This window comes from Chamaea fasciata, unplaced genomic scaffold (assembly GCF_029207755.1).
Source record: "Chamaea fasciata isolate MVZ Bird 193981 ecotype frontalis unplaced genomic scaffold, bChaFas1.0.hap1 SCAF_7, whole genome shotgun sequence".
In the NCBI taxonomy this organism is placed as follows: domain Eukaryota; kingdom Metazoa; phylum Chordata; class Aves; order Passeriformes; family Sylviidae; genus Chamaea; species Chamaea fasciata.
Window position 1 is genome coordinate 35,944,407 of NW_027094092.1, and position 15,624 is coordinate 35,960,030.

Below are 15,624 nucleotides of genomic sequence, written 5' to 3' on the forward strand. Positions count from 1 at the left end.
ACCATGGCACTATAACCAGGAAACTGAGTGTAAACGCTGCAGTCATGCCATTCTTTTAGCAAATAAAAATTTCTCTACACTTTAAAGATTACAGGCTTCCAAACAGAGTAATTAGAGGCTTCATTGACTACAAACAACAAATTTATGATGAATTTCATTAAGATGCAAAGAGCTAATACTTATTTCAAGCATAGTTTGCATTCTATGAAATTCTTCCAGTGCTTAACACATACCTCTTGAATCACGTTGTTTTCTCTCCTGAGCCAAAGTTATGTCAAAATGTGCACTGCCTGCATTTTCACACTGGCTTATAATTTTACAAACACACTCTGCAGCAAAAACTCTGGTGGACCATCGTGGATTTCGGAAAGGATGGAACCTGTCATCACTGTCAGATGTTAATACCGATACATCATCCCCTTTGACAGTTTCCTCTTCTTGAGTGGTATCTATTGATGCTACTGTATTGAAATCTGTATTTAACAGAATATAATATAACAAATAACATAAAATAACATAACATTTAACATAAAATAATATAACAAACATAACATAATATTCTTTCTTACAGTAACTGAAACCTACAGAAAGAAATCTCTTCAAAGTCTATCTGTAGCCTCAAATTCATGATGACTCCCTTCAATCTTGGTATCTTAAAGTAAATGCTAGAATTTAAATACAATGAAACTGTCAATGTTTGATTGATATTACTTACTGGAAGACAAGATCAATACCACAAAAGTAAATTAAGAACTGCAGTGAAAGAACCAAAAAGAAAATAGCCCTTTTAAAATAAGTGTGATGCATTAGAAGCTAGTACTGTTTCAAATCAAAAAGTCTAAATGCAAGAAGTTTTTCTCCTGCACTGCAGGTGAAAGAATTTTCTTCATCCCTGCCAATATTTGGCACAGTAATTGATTTTGTGTGGTCAGGAGTTCCATTATGATATAATAAACCTGCATCAGTTCTATTACTAACAGAAGAGCTGCTCAGAATACTTTTCTTGCAGGTAATTGCACAGAATTCACAAGCTCAAACCTATTCTCTATTTCCATTCCTGATATGGAAATTAATTAATATTAGGAGTATAAATCAACAAGAATATGAACAGACAACACATACTAAGATGTTTACATGAACTTGTTCAATGGGGAAAAGGCAATCAGAAGAGAGGAAGGCATTCCTCTGAAGGAAGTAAGTTAAAGGATCCAATCTTTCAGTATCAATGATGATTATACACTTCATAAATGGCAAACATTCAAGCAACTTGAACACTTCCCCTCAGTGACACAGTGACTGCTGCAGGCCTTATTTTGATTGTGTTCTCAACTACAGTGTATTAAGACTTACCAGCAGAGGCAGCAAGAACATCTTTACAAAGCTTCAGCCAGAAAGAGAGCTTCTCAACTGCCATTGAAGTAAGCATATGAGTCAGAGTCTCTTTGATATCTTGGCACAATCTTGGATCCAATTCTTTGTCCAGCAAGCCCAGCAATGCCCCCTCCAGGCCTATTTCTCTGATGTTCACATCTGCTAAGAACAAAATCTGTGAGCTGAGTACTGTACATCACAAAACTGAAGTAATGATAACAGAAACCCCACTGAAGGTTGAACACAGAGTAGCTTCTGAACAAGTACTTACTAGCCCTGAAATATTTTTGAAACAATTATATTTTTCACTTTAACACTACAGCTAACTTATGAACACAAAACAAATGTTAAGCTTTTACAGAAACATAGTAACAACAGGAAGAAAATTACCCCAGCAAAAAATAAGACTCCTACTCTGATTTTCACAGCATTACCATCTCCACAGCATTCAGGTCCTGAAAAAAGTTATTTCACTCACCTTACTTCCTAAGGTAATTCTAAGGCAGTGTTTTAGCTTGAAATGGAAGCTTAAACTATTCTCCAAAAAAGCACAAAACCAAACACATGGAAGTAATTTATTATATTATATGACCAATTTTTACTTGACCAATATTACAATTTTATATCAGCAGTTTTTAAAAATGGCTATGGTCTATTTTTTCTGAAAAATTCCAAATGAGCTTGAATTGAAAGCTGAAGTGAAATAAATTTTTAACACCACTCACTCACTCCTCACTCACAGAAATGCACATGAGGATAAACTAGTTATCACTCTCAGGCCTTTTAGCAAAAAGTTAATACAACAGCTACTGGCTAGATAGGCTTAAGTTTCCCTGGAACTCTCCTTGCATTTCCTCATTTTTTTCATTTTATCATAATTTGGTACTATATAGACAACTGAGGTAGAAAACGTTTCACACCCATAGCAAAGTGTGCTTAAAATTCACTGTCTCAATGTCAAGCTCTTAGATCTCAAAACTTCAATACATTACCTGGAGTAAAATCTTCTTTGCTCTCTTTCACTAGTGCAACAGCATATTCTGATACTTCAGCAGCTTCTCTTTGCACAATCTGACGTAAGCAAGCTACCACTGCTCGTCTCAGTAATAAGTATGAGCTACAGAGATTCATCTGAAACATGCAAGAAGATACAGTAAGATGGCTAACAAACCTCTGTGGCAATACCTCAGTAAGGCTGGTATTTCCTGAACACTTGCAGCTATGGCAAATCTGTCAAGTCAGTAAACATGTAATTGATGCTCTTTTTGCTCACCTTTTTTTTTTGTTTGTTTTTGTTTTTTTGGTTTTTTTTTTGTTTTTAACACCCAAATGAAATGTTTTGTAAGTCCTGTAATCAATTTTACAAAACGTATCAGTACTTTCAGCATTTTCTCTCCAAAGGCAACTTACAATATTGGTTTGGGGCTGAATCCACCTCTCAACCAATACAGAACAAAACCTGCCATTAACTTCAATGCCAGGTGAATTGTGGTCTCAATGCACAACTAACTCTTTGACTACTGGGTATATGCATACAATGGACTTGAAAACTCAGTACAAGTCATCATCAGATGTAACTAGAGAAATGTTAGTGAAACAAAGGGTGAGAGAGTCAAACAGGCTTTAGTAAAACAGAACTCCATGCATGAAAGGAAGTTTATAAGAAAGGGTAAAGAGAACACTGCTGCAGTTTCACTGGAAAAAAATTATATTCTCAGTTTACAACAAATTATGTTTTAGAGAAGTTTAGAGAAAGGGTAAGAGTTACTGGTGAATGTATGACACTGAGACAGGACAGCTCTCCTGAGCAGTCTCCAGCAAAAAAGTTCACAGTACCATCATATTTTAACACCAACAGGCCAATCCGTGGGTTATTTTACTGGAAAATACATGATCGTAGATCCACTATTACTGGAAAAAGGAAAAACACTTAAAAAACCCAAGACATAGCCTCAAGGGTTTTTGTTAAGAGTGGAGATTACTGATTTTTATTTGCTTCTTTCAATTTTAAGACAACCCTGAAGGAAATCCTAAAGATATGATAAATTAGCTCTGTGGTCAGGCAAGATGGCTACATAAATATTTATGCATCTTCTTCTAAATTAAGTTTAGGTTATCATTAAAAAAAAATTGTTCTCCACAACTAAGCAGTCGTGTACCCTAAGATGTTACCATTCTTAAAACAGATAGAGCTGAGTGTCTGCTGCAGGAAAATCTTGTGTTAGGCTCTGCTTCTCATTTGTTACCAACAGGCCAATATATGTTAGTCAAAATGACTAATATATATTAGTTAACATATGCTTAAAGAAAACAACTCAAGGACAAAAAGAAAAAGCAATAAAAATTTTAGCTTTGTTAGATTAACAAAACTAAGCTTCATCTTTGGAATTTCTATGCATGCACATGAATCTACAGTACTGAGAACTACATAATTATGCACAAAAAGATATACTCTCTTCATAATTCTTCTACAAGGAAAATAACCTGGCCCAATAGGTATAACTGCAAGGTACTTTAATTGCAATTTCAGAAACAAGTGAGACTTTTAATGCAACATTTATGCAAGCAGGCTACACATTCTACTTCAAGTTGGACATGCAGAAATACCGTGCTCATTTTTAATAGGGAAAAAACAGAGGGCCCAATTGAGGCTACTGAAATAACACAAGATGCACATTTTTCATCTCTCTCATTCTCCCACATTCTAAGCAAGGGATAGGAAAAAATGACAGACACAAAATGCAAGCATCACATTAAAACTTAAATTTAGAAACAGTTCCCTTTCTGTACTTTATACATTAAAAACAAAATTATCCCTCACCAAGCACATAAATGAAATGTATTCCTGCCATCTGCAGAAAGTTAGGAAGGCTCTGGTTAGGATGACAATAAAATATCACTTGACATGCTAAAAGAAATTACATTAAAATGGTTAAAAAGAAAGATAAAAGATGAAATAAAAACACCACTGCAAACTGCAAAAGTTTAGGATTAACAAGGCACAGGGACCTACCAACACAGAATTATCCAACAAGATTTCCTGCACAAAAAACAAACGACAGCCAGTCATGACAAAACCAAAATAGATATCACAGTGATATCAACCACACATGGAGACTGTAACATGTAAGTTCAGCATATAGTAAAATTCAGAATCTTATCTCAAACATACCAAAAGCCTAATTTGCTTAGTCCATTTCTCTAATTTTTCATGTTGAACACACTTAAATTCCAATCCAACTGTCCCTAAAATTCATACTTAAACAGTACCACGACAACAGCACAGCATACTTATTAACACTGTATACTTATTGTGTTTCAATACTGATCTTATTGTTAATATCTTAGATGTGAAAACTGGCATTCACTGTGTTGAGGAGTACTACACCATAAGCTTACACAGATAAGCTCTTTAGAAGTCCTTTCTCACCTAAGTTAGTTTTAGAGCTAAATTTAGACATGATTAAAGGCAAACGATTTGTATTCTGCTGGAGTCAAGAATTCAAATAGCAGGACAAATATGCATTATTGTTAGAAGCCCCATGAGAGATCCAATTGACAAAGAGGGAACACTCTCAAAAGCTGAAGAAGGGAAGCTAGATAATGACAAGCACATGTACACAACATTAAAAAACCAACCAAACCAAACCAAAACAAGCCCACAAAACATGAGACATTGAAGCAGTGTGTCCATTGCCTAAGTCATCTTTTACTTTTTTTGCTAGTTTGAGTGCTAGCACAGTTACAACCTGAATTGTTTAAATACACTGGAGACCTGAACCATCTCATGCTGTAGGGGCTGGGAAGACAGGTGGAGGAGGTAGCTTGCAGCTGCCTGCACAAGAAATTGTGTTAGCATGCCTAATGATGGAAAAAAGAAATTAAGAGGGAGGAGAGGGTAGAAAGAGTGAGTTATGAGAGAGTGGAGGGAGGTAAAAGAGGAGACAAAGAGGAAGTGGGGAGGAATGGCAGGAGAATGAGAATTTTAAAAAGGCAAGTTTCAAGACAAACATTTAAGAGAATCCTTGCGGAAAGAGGGTGGAGAGGGGCAGTGGTTCAAATGCTACCAAAAAAAAAGTAAAAACAACTTGTTTGCACATTTGTTTTCAAGATTTTGAGAGAAAATTCATGTTTCTATGGATGGAGGAGGAAAAGATCACTCATCCGACTGCAGATCCTTTGCATCTCCTGTTTTTCTTCCTAAATAGAGAATGCAATGGAGAATATCCACATGATCTAGGCTTAGCTTTTGCATGCTACTTCCCCTTAAGACTTCAAAATGCAAGGCAAAGGAGGACCGTCACACCTTGTTATCCAAGCTGCAGACATTTAAACTCATGAAGAATAACTAGCTGAAGGTCACTCTCCAAGTAAACAGCACAGTGAAGTGCAGATTTCAGATTCAATAACTTGTTGGATCTGCTTCCCAAATGAGATGGTGATTTAGTGGATGGAAACTACATGGATGGATGTCGAGTTTTAAAAATGCAGAATTCTGCTTGTGCAATTATCTTCTCACAGACTTGCAAAGCACACACTCTAAAAACCTTGTTTATGACACTCTTCAGAGACACACTGACATTACTGTATTGTCAGTGCCAGTAAAATTTGCCTTATTTGTGCAAGCTAATGAGAATGAGAAAAGATCGCCCCATGTGATGCCACTGACTTGGTGGACTCCTCTCCCAGGAAGCCTACAGTCACTTCTGGGATAGAGGGGAACACACTCAGATGCATGAACACACACACTCAAGCCATAACCCCTGCTTCTTAATTGACTAATTTAGTATTATGAAGTTCATAAACTGCTATATGAAGTACCTTGAGACAACTTGTAAAAACAATAAAAATCAGTAATATTACATAGACAAGACAACTTTGTCATGACATCTTCTTTATTAGGAGGTATTTGATATTCTTAGAGAGATAGAAGCAGACTGTACATGGACTTTCAAATGCTCCCAAATGCTGCCACACCCTCCAAGCAAGAGACTGACTGACATGGTTTGTTGTGATTTTATCAATGTAAGAAAAACTATGTTTCACTCAACAAACAGAAAATAATTGTTAGTGTACGTTAAAACAACACTTCAGATTAATTTGAGCTCTTTTGTAACTAGCATATCCATGTGTATCACAGTGTGGGGCAGAAAAACATTCTTCGGTTTTTCCTAGCTCCCACAATCATGTTTCTAGTCAAACTAAAGAAAGAAAATGTAAGGAATCTAAACCTTAAACAAAATTAATATATATTTATTATTGAAACACAAGTGCTACCAATGGAAGATGTGAATAAAAACTGTGTTGCAATAGATGAGATTAAAACAAAATCCAACCACACTTTACTGTCTGTGGATTTTTGTTTCTCTCTGACTGACAGTGAGACATGACAGTATTAAAAAAAAACTCAATAAAACAAACACCTCAAAAACCTCCAACCAACCCTCCCTACCCCTGCAGCCAGCCCCCTAAATCCACCAAGGCTAATAGCTACCAGAAAATTATCTTGTTGTTTTGGTTTTATATTAATAGAACTGAGTGCTTCAGAACAGCAGCTATTCAAAACCAGAGAGATATTGGGTGAAAAGAACACAAAAAAAAAAAAAAAAACCAAAACCCACCCAGCAAATAAACTCCCCCACCTCTTGTCAAATAGGGCTGAAAAAATTTTATTTCTTCCAAAGACCTGATTTGACTGTAACTTATGTGACTGCCAAGATGTCAATATACTGAACCATTAATGCTACAGAAATTACAAAACAGAGAAATCTACAAATTTTCAGCATCGTGAAAAAACAAAATGAAACTAAACAACCTCAGTAATTAGTACACACAGTTTTTAAAAATCAGTCCTTCAACCAAGGCAAAAAAGCAGCAGCGGGAAAAAACTGGCCAACATAAACCAGCTGGAAAAAATCCAGCAAAAAGTTGTAATAAATGGTATTTCTGGCCAGAGAACTGGCCTTAACAAGAACCGCAGAATGCACTTGCAAGCAGTTCATAAGGCCAAGATTTCTACAGAATGTGCTCATCTTGTAAAGGGGAAGCAGAAACTGAGGAAAAAACCATGAAGATATATAGAATACTTGCCTGTAGGAGAACATGAAACACCTCATGCCTACACAGTGATCAGTTTCTCTGCTTGAAGAAATACCTGCATTTTTTAAGCGTTTATGAAAAATACAAACAAATTTTAAAATACATGGATATAAACTAGTAAATATATACTCACACAGAGGCAGCTTACAAGGTTAGACAAGTCGACGTGTCGAGGAGCAAACATGTGAAGCTGCTGAAGGCAAGAGATGGCTTGAGCTTGAACAAGGCAGTCAGGATTATCCTGCATCACTGCACAACCCAAAAGGCAGGAAGTTCTTAAGGCTGACACTGCTGTACTGCTGCCTATATTGAGAATAAAGAAGGCTATTCTTCGTTTCTTTTTAAAACATATGTTCATTTTTAATAAACATGGTAACCTGTCTTTTTCCCAAGCCAGCCATAACATTCATCCTCCTAAAGGATGATCCTTGTATCTGTGCTACACTGTGATGTCTAAGAGTAGTGATCACGTTGCTCTCTGGTGATTTAGATGCAAATTTTAAATGTCTGCATCACAACTAAGACATAGATGGGTGCCTAACTCTTGAAATATGAACACCTTCAGTTATCATGTTAAAATTATAAGATGTTAGAATGTAAGAAATGTGAAATGTAAAATTCATGCTAGAAATTTCAGCCCAAGGTAAACCTCAGAGAACCAGTTCAAACAAAGGAAATTATGTCAAACACTCTTTTTGGAAAACTTGCAGTCACGTCATCTTGATTGCATAAAGTCATGGCCTATGAAATACTGTCTTACAACTATGCAAAGAAACTTAGATCTGCTTACTTGCTACAATTGCAATCACTCACTTTCAATGTTTAGCAATTTGGTTGCCACAGAAAACCAAGTTGACACATTTGTATGCTCTGTACCTTGCAGCTCAGGGCCCAGAGTGGTAATAAGTGTATTTAAACAGCGACCAAGGCTTTGATGAACTTCAGCGTAAGCCGGAGGCACACTCAACAACAACATGAGAACAAGAGATAAGGTAGGTTCCACATGCACATGGTACAAGGGCCCAGCCAGATCTACTATTAGTGACAAAGAGTGTAGTGCCCATGCCTGTAAAACAAGAGAAGCAGTAATGTAATCTCTATATGAGATACATTATATACATAAGACCTTTTAAAAATTTGATAGTTGGAAGTCATATTCAGTGATGAGAAGTAACAGAAGTTGCACTTCTAGGTTCCAAAGGAACCAATAGAGAGGTTATACAAAGAAACTTTACGAATCTGAAGTTGAGTAAGCCATTTTGAATATTTTACATGGAACTGTATGTTGTGCAATGAAACAACCATTTAAAATCTGTCATTGTTAATAAACAAAAAATTGAATGTAACAGTGAATTAGTCTAACAGTGATTATTATATTCTAGTATTTTAAAAATTTCTTACAGTTCCTTGTGCAAGAACAGAATTGTGGAAAAAAATATTACAGTTTCTGAAATAACCTACTGTTGTAGTTACAGTTACTTTGTACCAACAGCCACATCTATTTCATGTCAACAAACAGTTCCTCTTTGTGCAAAGATACTGTGCAAAAAGCTTTAAAAATTCTTTAACTGATATTTAGACAAACACATTAAATACACTCAATGTCTCTTAAAGCTATTCCAATAGATAACAGTTTTAGCCACAGAAATAACATCCAAAATTTCTTGTCTTACTCAAGGATGTATATCCACCAAGTTCTACAGCATGCAGGCTACAAATTCCTTTTTACTATATGACCCTTCCACAAAACATGCTGTGAGGTAAATACTGTAAAAAAAACAAAAACTGACACAAACAAAAAAAATCCCCTCATAAACAAAAAACCCTAGGTGCTATCTAGTCAAAGTCAAGATACAGGTGAAGGTGAAATGAATCAATCCCTAAAACATCAGAAACTGTTTTTGAAGAGATCTTTATCAGTCTTGCAGATCATTGAATAAGAACCTCCCACATCTCATTACAGTTCTTGCTATCAAAGTTGTTGAAGGTGGATTTTGAGCAGGGGCTGTCTTCTAAATTGCCTTTGCTGCTCCAGCCATTACCTGTGAGGTATGCCTACAAGGTTGTGAAGTGTTATTCTTACAAGAAAAAAACCCTCAAACTCCAGAATACAATTCAGTTAATTTGAAACATAACATTTTTATATAAGTGACAAGTACCTGTACATCAGGAGAAGTACTGTCCTGAGACAAAGTATAAAGGATTCCAACACATGCATTCAGGTGCTGAGTAGAACCTATTCCTCCTAGGTACCTATACAGACATCCCAGAGCCAAAGAATGACCTGTTCTTGATACCACATCCCTAGCAGATTTTAGCCTATTAATTGAAACAAAGTTGTTAGTTTAATCACCAAGACTCTTACTATGTAATAAGCACATCTACAAATGAAACTTCTGGTATGTAATCAGCAAAAAAATTTATTAGACAGTATTACATTCCCAAAATTCTTAGTTCATACATTGTCTTTATCTGAAGAAGGCACCAAAAAAAATTTAGATATGCTTAAATGATGTTGCTAGAAGTGCAGCCAATTGAATTAATTTGAAAGTCTACATGCTCACTTACACTAAGACATACATGCAGAACTCAGGCAGTGCTTTTTCCTGTTAATTTCTGAAGTAACATCAAGTTCATGAAGGAAACCAGCTTTTAGAAATTAACGTAATAGGTATCAGGCAGATTTCTCAAACATTTTAAAGAACTCAAGCAGTACCTTTTCATGCTTATTGTGAACTTACTTGTCAAAACTGACTTGCGCTAATCCAGCAGTGAAGGCACTGTCGGAAATCACCTGTGCCAACCTGGCCAAACACTCTGCAGCAGCACATCTTAGAAGTGAATTATTGCTTTCCAAGGCACCCATTACCAACATCAGGGCAGATCTTCTAACTTCTTCTGAACCTAAACTTCCCTTGCAGTTAGCCAAATGCTAAAAATAGACATTAAATATATTAAACAGTTAGTAATGAGAGTGTGCTTTTTTGTCAATCATGCAAAAAACACAAGATTTCCAGAAGATTTTGATTTTCTTCCCCCTTGTCTGAGGAGTTCCTCTCTTTCAATTTGCTGTTATGAGAGACGTCTAACACTACATAACTGTACATCACAGCACAACACTACAGTATCAACATTATGATTTTAGGAAATACTGGATAGATTGCAGTAGAACCAGATAAACCACCATATTAACATAAAATTCAGGAAATAATATCAAGAAGAAGACCAGTGAGAACAGAATAACACCAAAAAAAAAAAAAAAATCTTTGTCCAAAACATTTGCCTAAGAAGAGAAGAATGAAAACTGCACATGAACAGAGAAAAATACAAATAAAGCATCAGGGAAAATGAACAAATAGCAGATAATTATGAGATAATTTTATTTTACCAATTGTTACGTTTTATTTGCACAGTAAGAAATACAAAAGATAGTGACAAAGACAGGAATGATACAAACAGAATTTTTCCATACCTCTTATTTGAATGACACTAGTATGTATGCTACTTCACTAGAGTGTACTAGAACAGGTTTCCCTAAATCTAATATTAAAAAAGGGGAAAAATTAAACAGTGATTCATTCACACTCCAAAAAGCTATGACATCACAAAATATATTGCCATAGGAAATAGGACTGATCACCTTGATTGTTAATCCAAACAAAAATTTCTGTGTACTGTGCTGGTTTGGACTGGGGTAGAGATAATTTTCTTCACGGTAGCTAGCATGGTGCCATGTTTTGGATTTGTGCTGGACACAGGGTTGACAATACTGAGATGTTTTGTTAGTGCTTACACAGAGCTAAGGCCTTTCCTGCTTCTTGTGCCACCCCACCAGTGAGTGGAGTGGGGGTGCACAAGGAATTGGGAGGAAACACAGCTGGGACAGATGACCCCAACAGACCACATGGCTGGCAAGAGATAATTGTTTAGCATAAATAAGTCTAAGTAGAATGAGTTACATAGAGGTAAAATACTCAGTGGTTTAGGATGTTGTTTGCCCAGCTTTTCTGGCTCAGCATGAGTAGCTGGTTTAGATAGAGCCCTGGGCCCATAGCTCTGAACTTATAACTAGAGATGTTTTCATCTGCAATGGAGTTAATTTTCTGAGTAATTTTCCTAGTAGCTGGTACAATGCCGTGTTTTGTCTTTAGCACAAGAACACTGACAACACACTGATGTTTTAATTGTTGCCAGGTAATGGTTAACCTAAGCCTAGGGCTTTCTTAGCTTTCCGTGCTCTGCCAGAGAGCAGATGCATCAGAAATGAAAACGAGAAGATCAGGACAGTAGAAGCTGCAATTCCCCAAGAACCACCTACATGCAAGACAGGAGGAAAGAACCCAATAACATATTAGAAGACTGCTTACCAAAAATCACCACTGGACCCAAAGACATGTGCAAGGCACGTAAAGAGCATATGAAGGGTAGGTGCATAAATCATCAGGGTATAATTGCCTAGGGATATTTGTTCTGAGTACTTCTCCACAGGCACCCAGCCTGAGCTGAACTGCTGCTGTATAACTCTATTAAATAACTTGGTTTTATAGATCTGATGCCTGATACTCTGCTATGAGAAATCCAGAGTCAAGCTGGAAGAAGAAGGAAGCACACCAGAGTGTGAGTGTATTGACAATGAAGAGACAAAGTCTGCTCACTGGGGCTGCCCATTGCACAGGGATTCCTGTCCCAGCAGTTAAAGTCTCGGGTGGTCTGTGTGCGACTCCTTGAACAGTGTGAGAATGCTCGGACAGCAGCTCTTCCTTTAACATGGAATCATGCTCAGCATATAAAGCTGGGAGGAGGCAAGGGAATGTTTGCAGTGATGTTTTTTGTCTTCCCAAGTGACTGTTAGGAATGATAGAGCCCTGCTTTCCAGGAAACAGCTGAACACCTGCTTGCTGATGGAAAGTAGGAAATTAATTCCTTGTTTAGATTTGCTTTTTGCTTGTGAGCATGGCTTTTGCTTTCCCTATTAAATTGTCTTTATGTCAACCCAGGAATTTTCTCATGTTTATTCTTGCAATTCTTTCCCCCATCACAATGTGGAGGGAGTGAGCAAATGGCTGTGTGGCTGGGTTTAAACCACAGCAATTGATCTATTTGAACCAAGAGATGCTATGGTTTAGTAACAGAGAGAGAGAGAGAAACAAAGGAGAGAAAGAGAGAGAAAGCAGATTTACCTTTAAGGAAGTAGAAAAGGCTGACACAACATGTAGTTGCACTATTTGTTGTCGAGATCCTTTTGTTTGCTTTATGGAATTCAACAACTGTTCTAACACCTGGAGCCTTAAACAAAATCAGAAAAGAAACCACAGAATTGAAAAATAAGGAAATAAATCAAAGTTTTAAATTTAATTTTAAAACCCATAACAAAATCTATATATAAAACCAGATGTGGAATAAATTAACTCTTGAGCATTTTCCTTCAACTGGCATCCCCATCTACTACAAAAAAGTTTGCGTATTCCATATTAGAATATGAACTTCCATATTTGAAGATGAATTTTTTACATTTGTTTCCTTACATGTTTTCACAGATAATCACTTATATCTAAGTAACATTGAACAGACATTATTAAAAGGAACTATGTATGGGAATAATGCATTTTGACTTAAAATTGAGAAAGGAGGAGGCAAAGGAAAAAGAAAATGAAAATGCATTTATCCGCAGCAATTAATTCAGGTCTTGAGAAACAAGTCAAGAAAACCAAACAACAAGCTGGTCACAGATTGGGGGGGGGGGGGCAAGAAAAAAATGAAAAAAATCCATAATAAAAGCAGTCAATGAAGACAGAATAAAGAAGTAATGACACGTCAGAAGAACAAATAAAATCATTTGGCAATGTTATTGGCAGACATTCTCATATACAAACAGCTGCCTGGAACCTACACTAAACCCCAAGCATTCAAAGTTGTGAAGATATCAAGACTCAGGACTCATCAAGACTAAACATACATCCCACACAGGAAACTATTAAACCATCACCAGCTACAATGATCAAGATCTAACGATCAAGGTCTAACTATAGCAGGGTTTGAAAATATAAAGCTATTTAATTTCAAAATAATTCATCTGCTCTAAAGCTGCATTCAAAAGCATTACCACACAAAAGCACACAGAAGAAGCAACTGCATGAAAAATCTTTAGGAATTTTATACCTTAGCAATCAGCATGCTTATAAATGTGAAACAAACCAAAATGCCATGTATGCAGTGAGTGACAAAAACCCAAGAGACATTCTTGATCTCTTTCAAGCATTCTTATACCTTGACAGAACTGTGTTGAGACATGCCCTCTTGTTTCTCCCTATCCACTTTTTATAAAGAATGCATTGTGTATTAAGCACCACAAAAATTGTGTAATAGCTTCTCTCAAAATAGCTTCCATTTTGATGTGGCTATCAAAGCAAAACATTATTCTTCTGAGTCCACAGATTTGCTATGACAGCAACCTCTCGCTGGATGTGCCTTTTTGTTGTCAGTAACTTTAAAGAGAAAAGCTCAATAATTTGACTGTCTGAATTAAGCTATTCAGATGGTTTACAGACTCCATTTATGCAGTTCATTTTTAAGAACTGATTTCTTCTGCATCCAATGTTAAACGCTGTGACCATCTTACAACATCTCTTAAATTCCCCAGCAGTTACAGTTACTACTTTACCTGTGAGATTCTGGTATGTGGGAAAACATAACTCCAAAAAGTCGAGTTGCTGCACAGATAACAGACAATGCAGGAGGTAGTGGTTTAGGAACTGAATCCCCTTTTGCAAATTTCTCATAAATTGAGTAAGGGTCATACTCCAGGCTGCCACCAGCTATGCTGTTACCTAAAAGGAGCTGTAAGAAGGAAAAAGTGATAACCATATTTTTGACCAAGTCTAAATGAGCACTGACCTAAATAACTACAACTGTATGAAAATACAAGAATACCTTCATAATAGAACAAAAAAGTACCTGCTCTTCAATAAATCTGTGGTCAGTCTCCTGCAGTAAGGGACCAAGTAAAAGGAGATCGTTCTCATGACAAAGGGATGGAAGCAAGAATGCAGAGGCATCACTCTGGCTATCTGAGACAGTCAGGTCAGTCACTAACTCTTTTAGAACAGCACTGAAGTTCCCTTTAAATTAAAGAAAAAAATATTCAAAACTATTGGTTATTTACTTGCCACAACCAACTTTGGGAGAAATATTTATACTGAAATAGTAATATCCATGTAACATTTCTCTTTAGTCTTCCAATAGTTAATTAGAGAAGACTCTCTGTTAGAGGGGAAACCACAGAGCAGTACCTGACATAAGCAAGTTAAGCCACCCACAGCAAGCTAGAAGTTGAAAAACAGAGACTTTTTTCTTTACAGAAGGTATAGTGCCATACAACTGATATGCCAATAAATCAGTTATATTTACTATTAAGAGAGAGGGGAAATGGCAGTTATGAACACAGCCATATTTTCTTCTAATTCCTGAAAATGAATGCTGTAGAACGAATTACGTAATCACAAAGGAATACTTGAACTTGGCAAACAGAAGTAATTTAAAACATCCATTGGTTTGATAAATAAGCAAAAGCTCATGAATGCAGTCCCCTATTTTAGGAGTTTGCATGCAAAACCCGAAGCAGGAGGAGTTTATTGTAGGTTACATTATGATAAATTTCACTGGTAGTTAAAACTTCCATATATTTTTGCACATAATATTTCTGACAAGGTTGCACAAAATACAAAGACAACAACACTGGGCATTTTGAGTCAGACTATTTAGGTCATTAAAATAGTCTTTGTAGTGAGAGAACATTTCCAGTTGAAATCACATGTGGTGAGAAAGGACTGGTTTGTAATTGTGTTGAAAAACACTGCAGAACTGATCTTAAAGAAAGTACTCAGTCTTTATACAAATATTACATAAGAATTTACCTCCAGAGCATTAAGATTGAAAAGTCAAGTCCTCATGAACTGGGAATTAGCAGCACCAAGAAGTGGGGAGGGGGGAGAGATGGGCACTTAACACCACATATCCAATTCCTTGCATTCACTTTTGTTGTTAGCTGATCACACAATTACATGTTTGCACTGAAGTTGCTTATAATTTTTCAGCACATGGAAGTTTCAAAAAGTGAGACAACAAAGTATTCAGCACCTCATGTGCACAAGCAGA

General features: G+C 36.4%; 1 protein-coding gene across 4 annotated transcripts in view; it reads right to left on the reverse strand.

The window, feature by feature from the left end:
• The window catches only part of HEATR5A (HEAT repeat containing 5A), a 65,127-nt gene that overhangs the window by 17,231 nt on the left and 32,272 nt on the right, over positions 1-15,624 (reverse strand). For 2 of the 4 annotated variants that reach the window (XM_066188390.1, XM_066188391.1), the window contains exons 16-26: positions 14,425-14,588; positions 14,132-14,307; positions 12,651-12,756; positions 10,212-10,402; positions 9,630-9,789; positions 8,347-8,536; positions 7,604-7,773; positions 4,385-4,411; positions 2,364-2,502; positions 1,351-1,530; positions 234-473 (exon numbers count right to left, since the gene is read on the reverse strand). In XM_066188390.1, the coding sequence (XP_066044487.1) occupies positions 234-473; positions 1,351-1,530; positions 2,364-2,502; positions 4,385-4,411; positions 7,604-7,773; positions 8,347-8,536; positions 9,630-9,789; positions 10,212-10,402; positions 12,651-12,756; positions 14,132-14,307; positions 14,425-14,588 (1,743 nt within the window). The remainder of the gene's footprint in view (positions 1-233; positions 474-1,350; positions 1,531-2,363; positions 2,503-4,384; positions 4,412-7,603; positions 7,774-8,346; positions 8,537-9,629; positions 9,790-10,211; positions 10,403-12,650; positions 12,757-14,131; positions 14,308-14,424; positions 14,589-15,624) is intronic. The other 2 variants (XM_066188393.1, XM_066188392.1) reach the window with 1 other exon arrangement.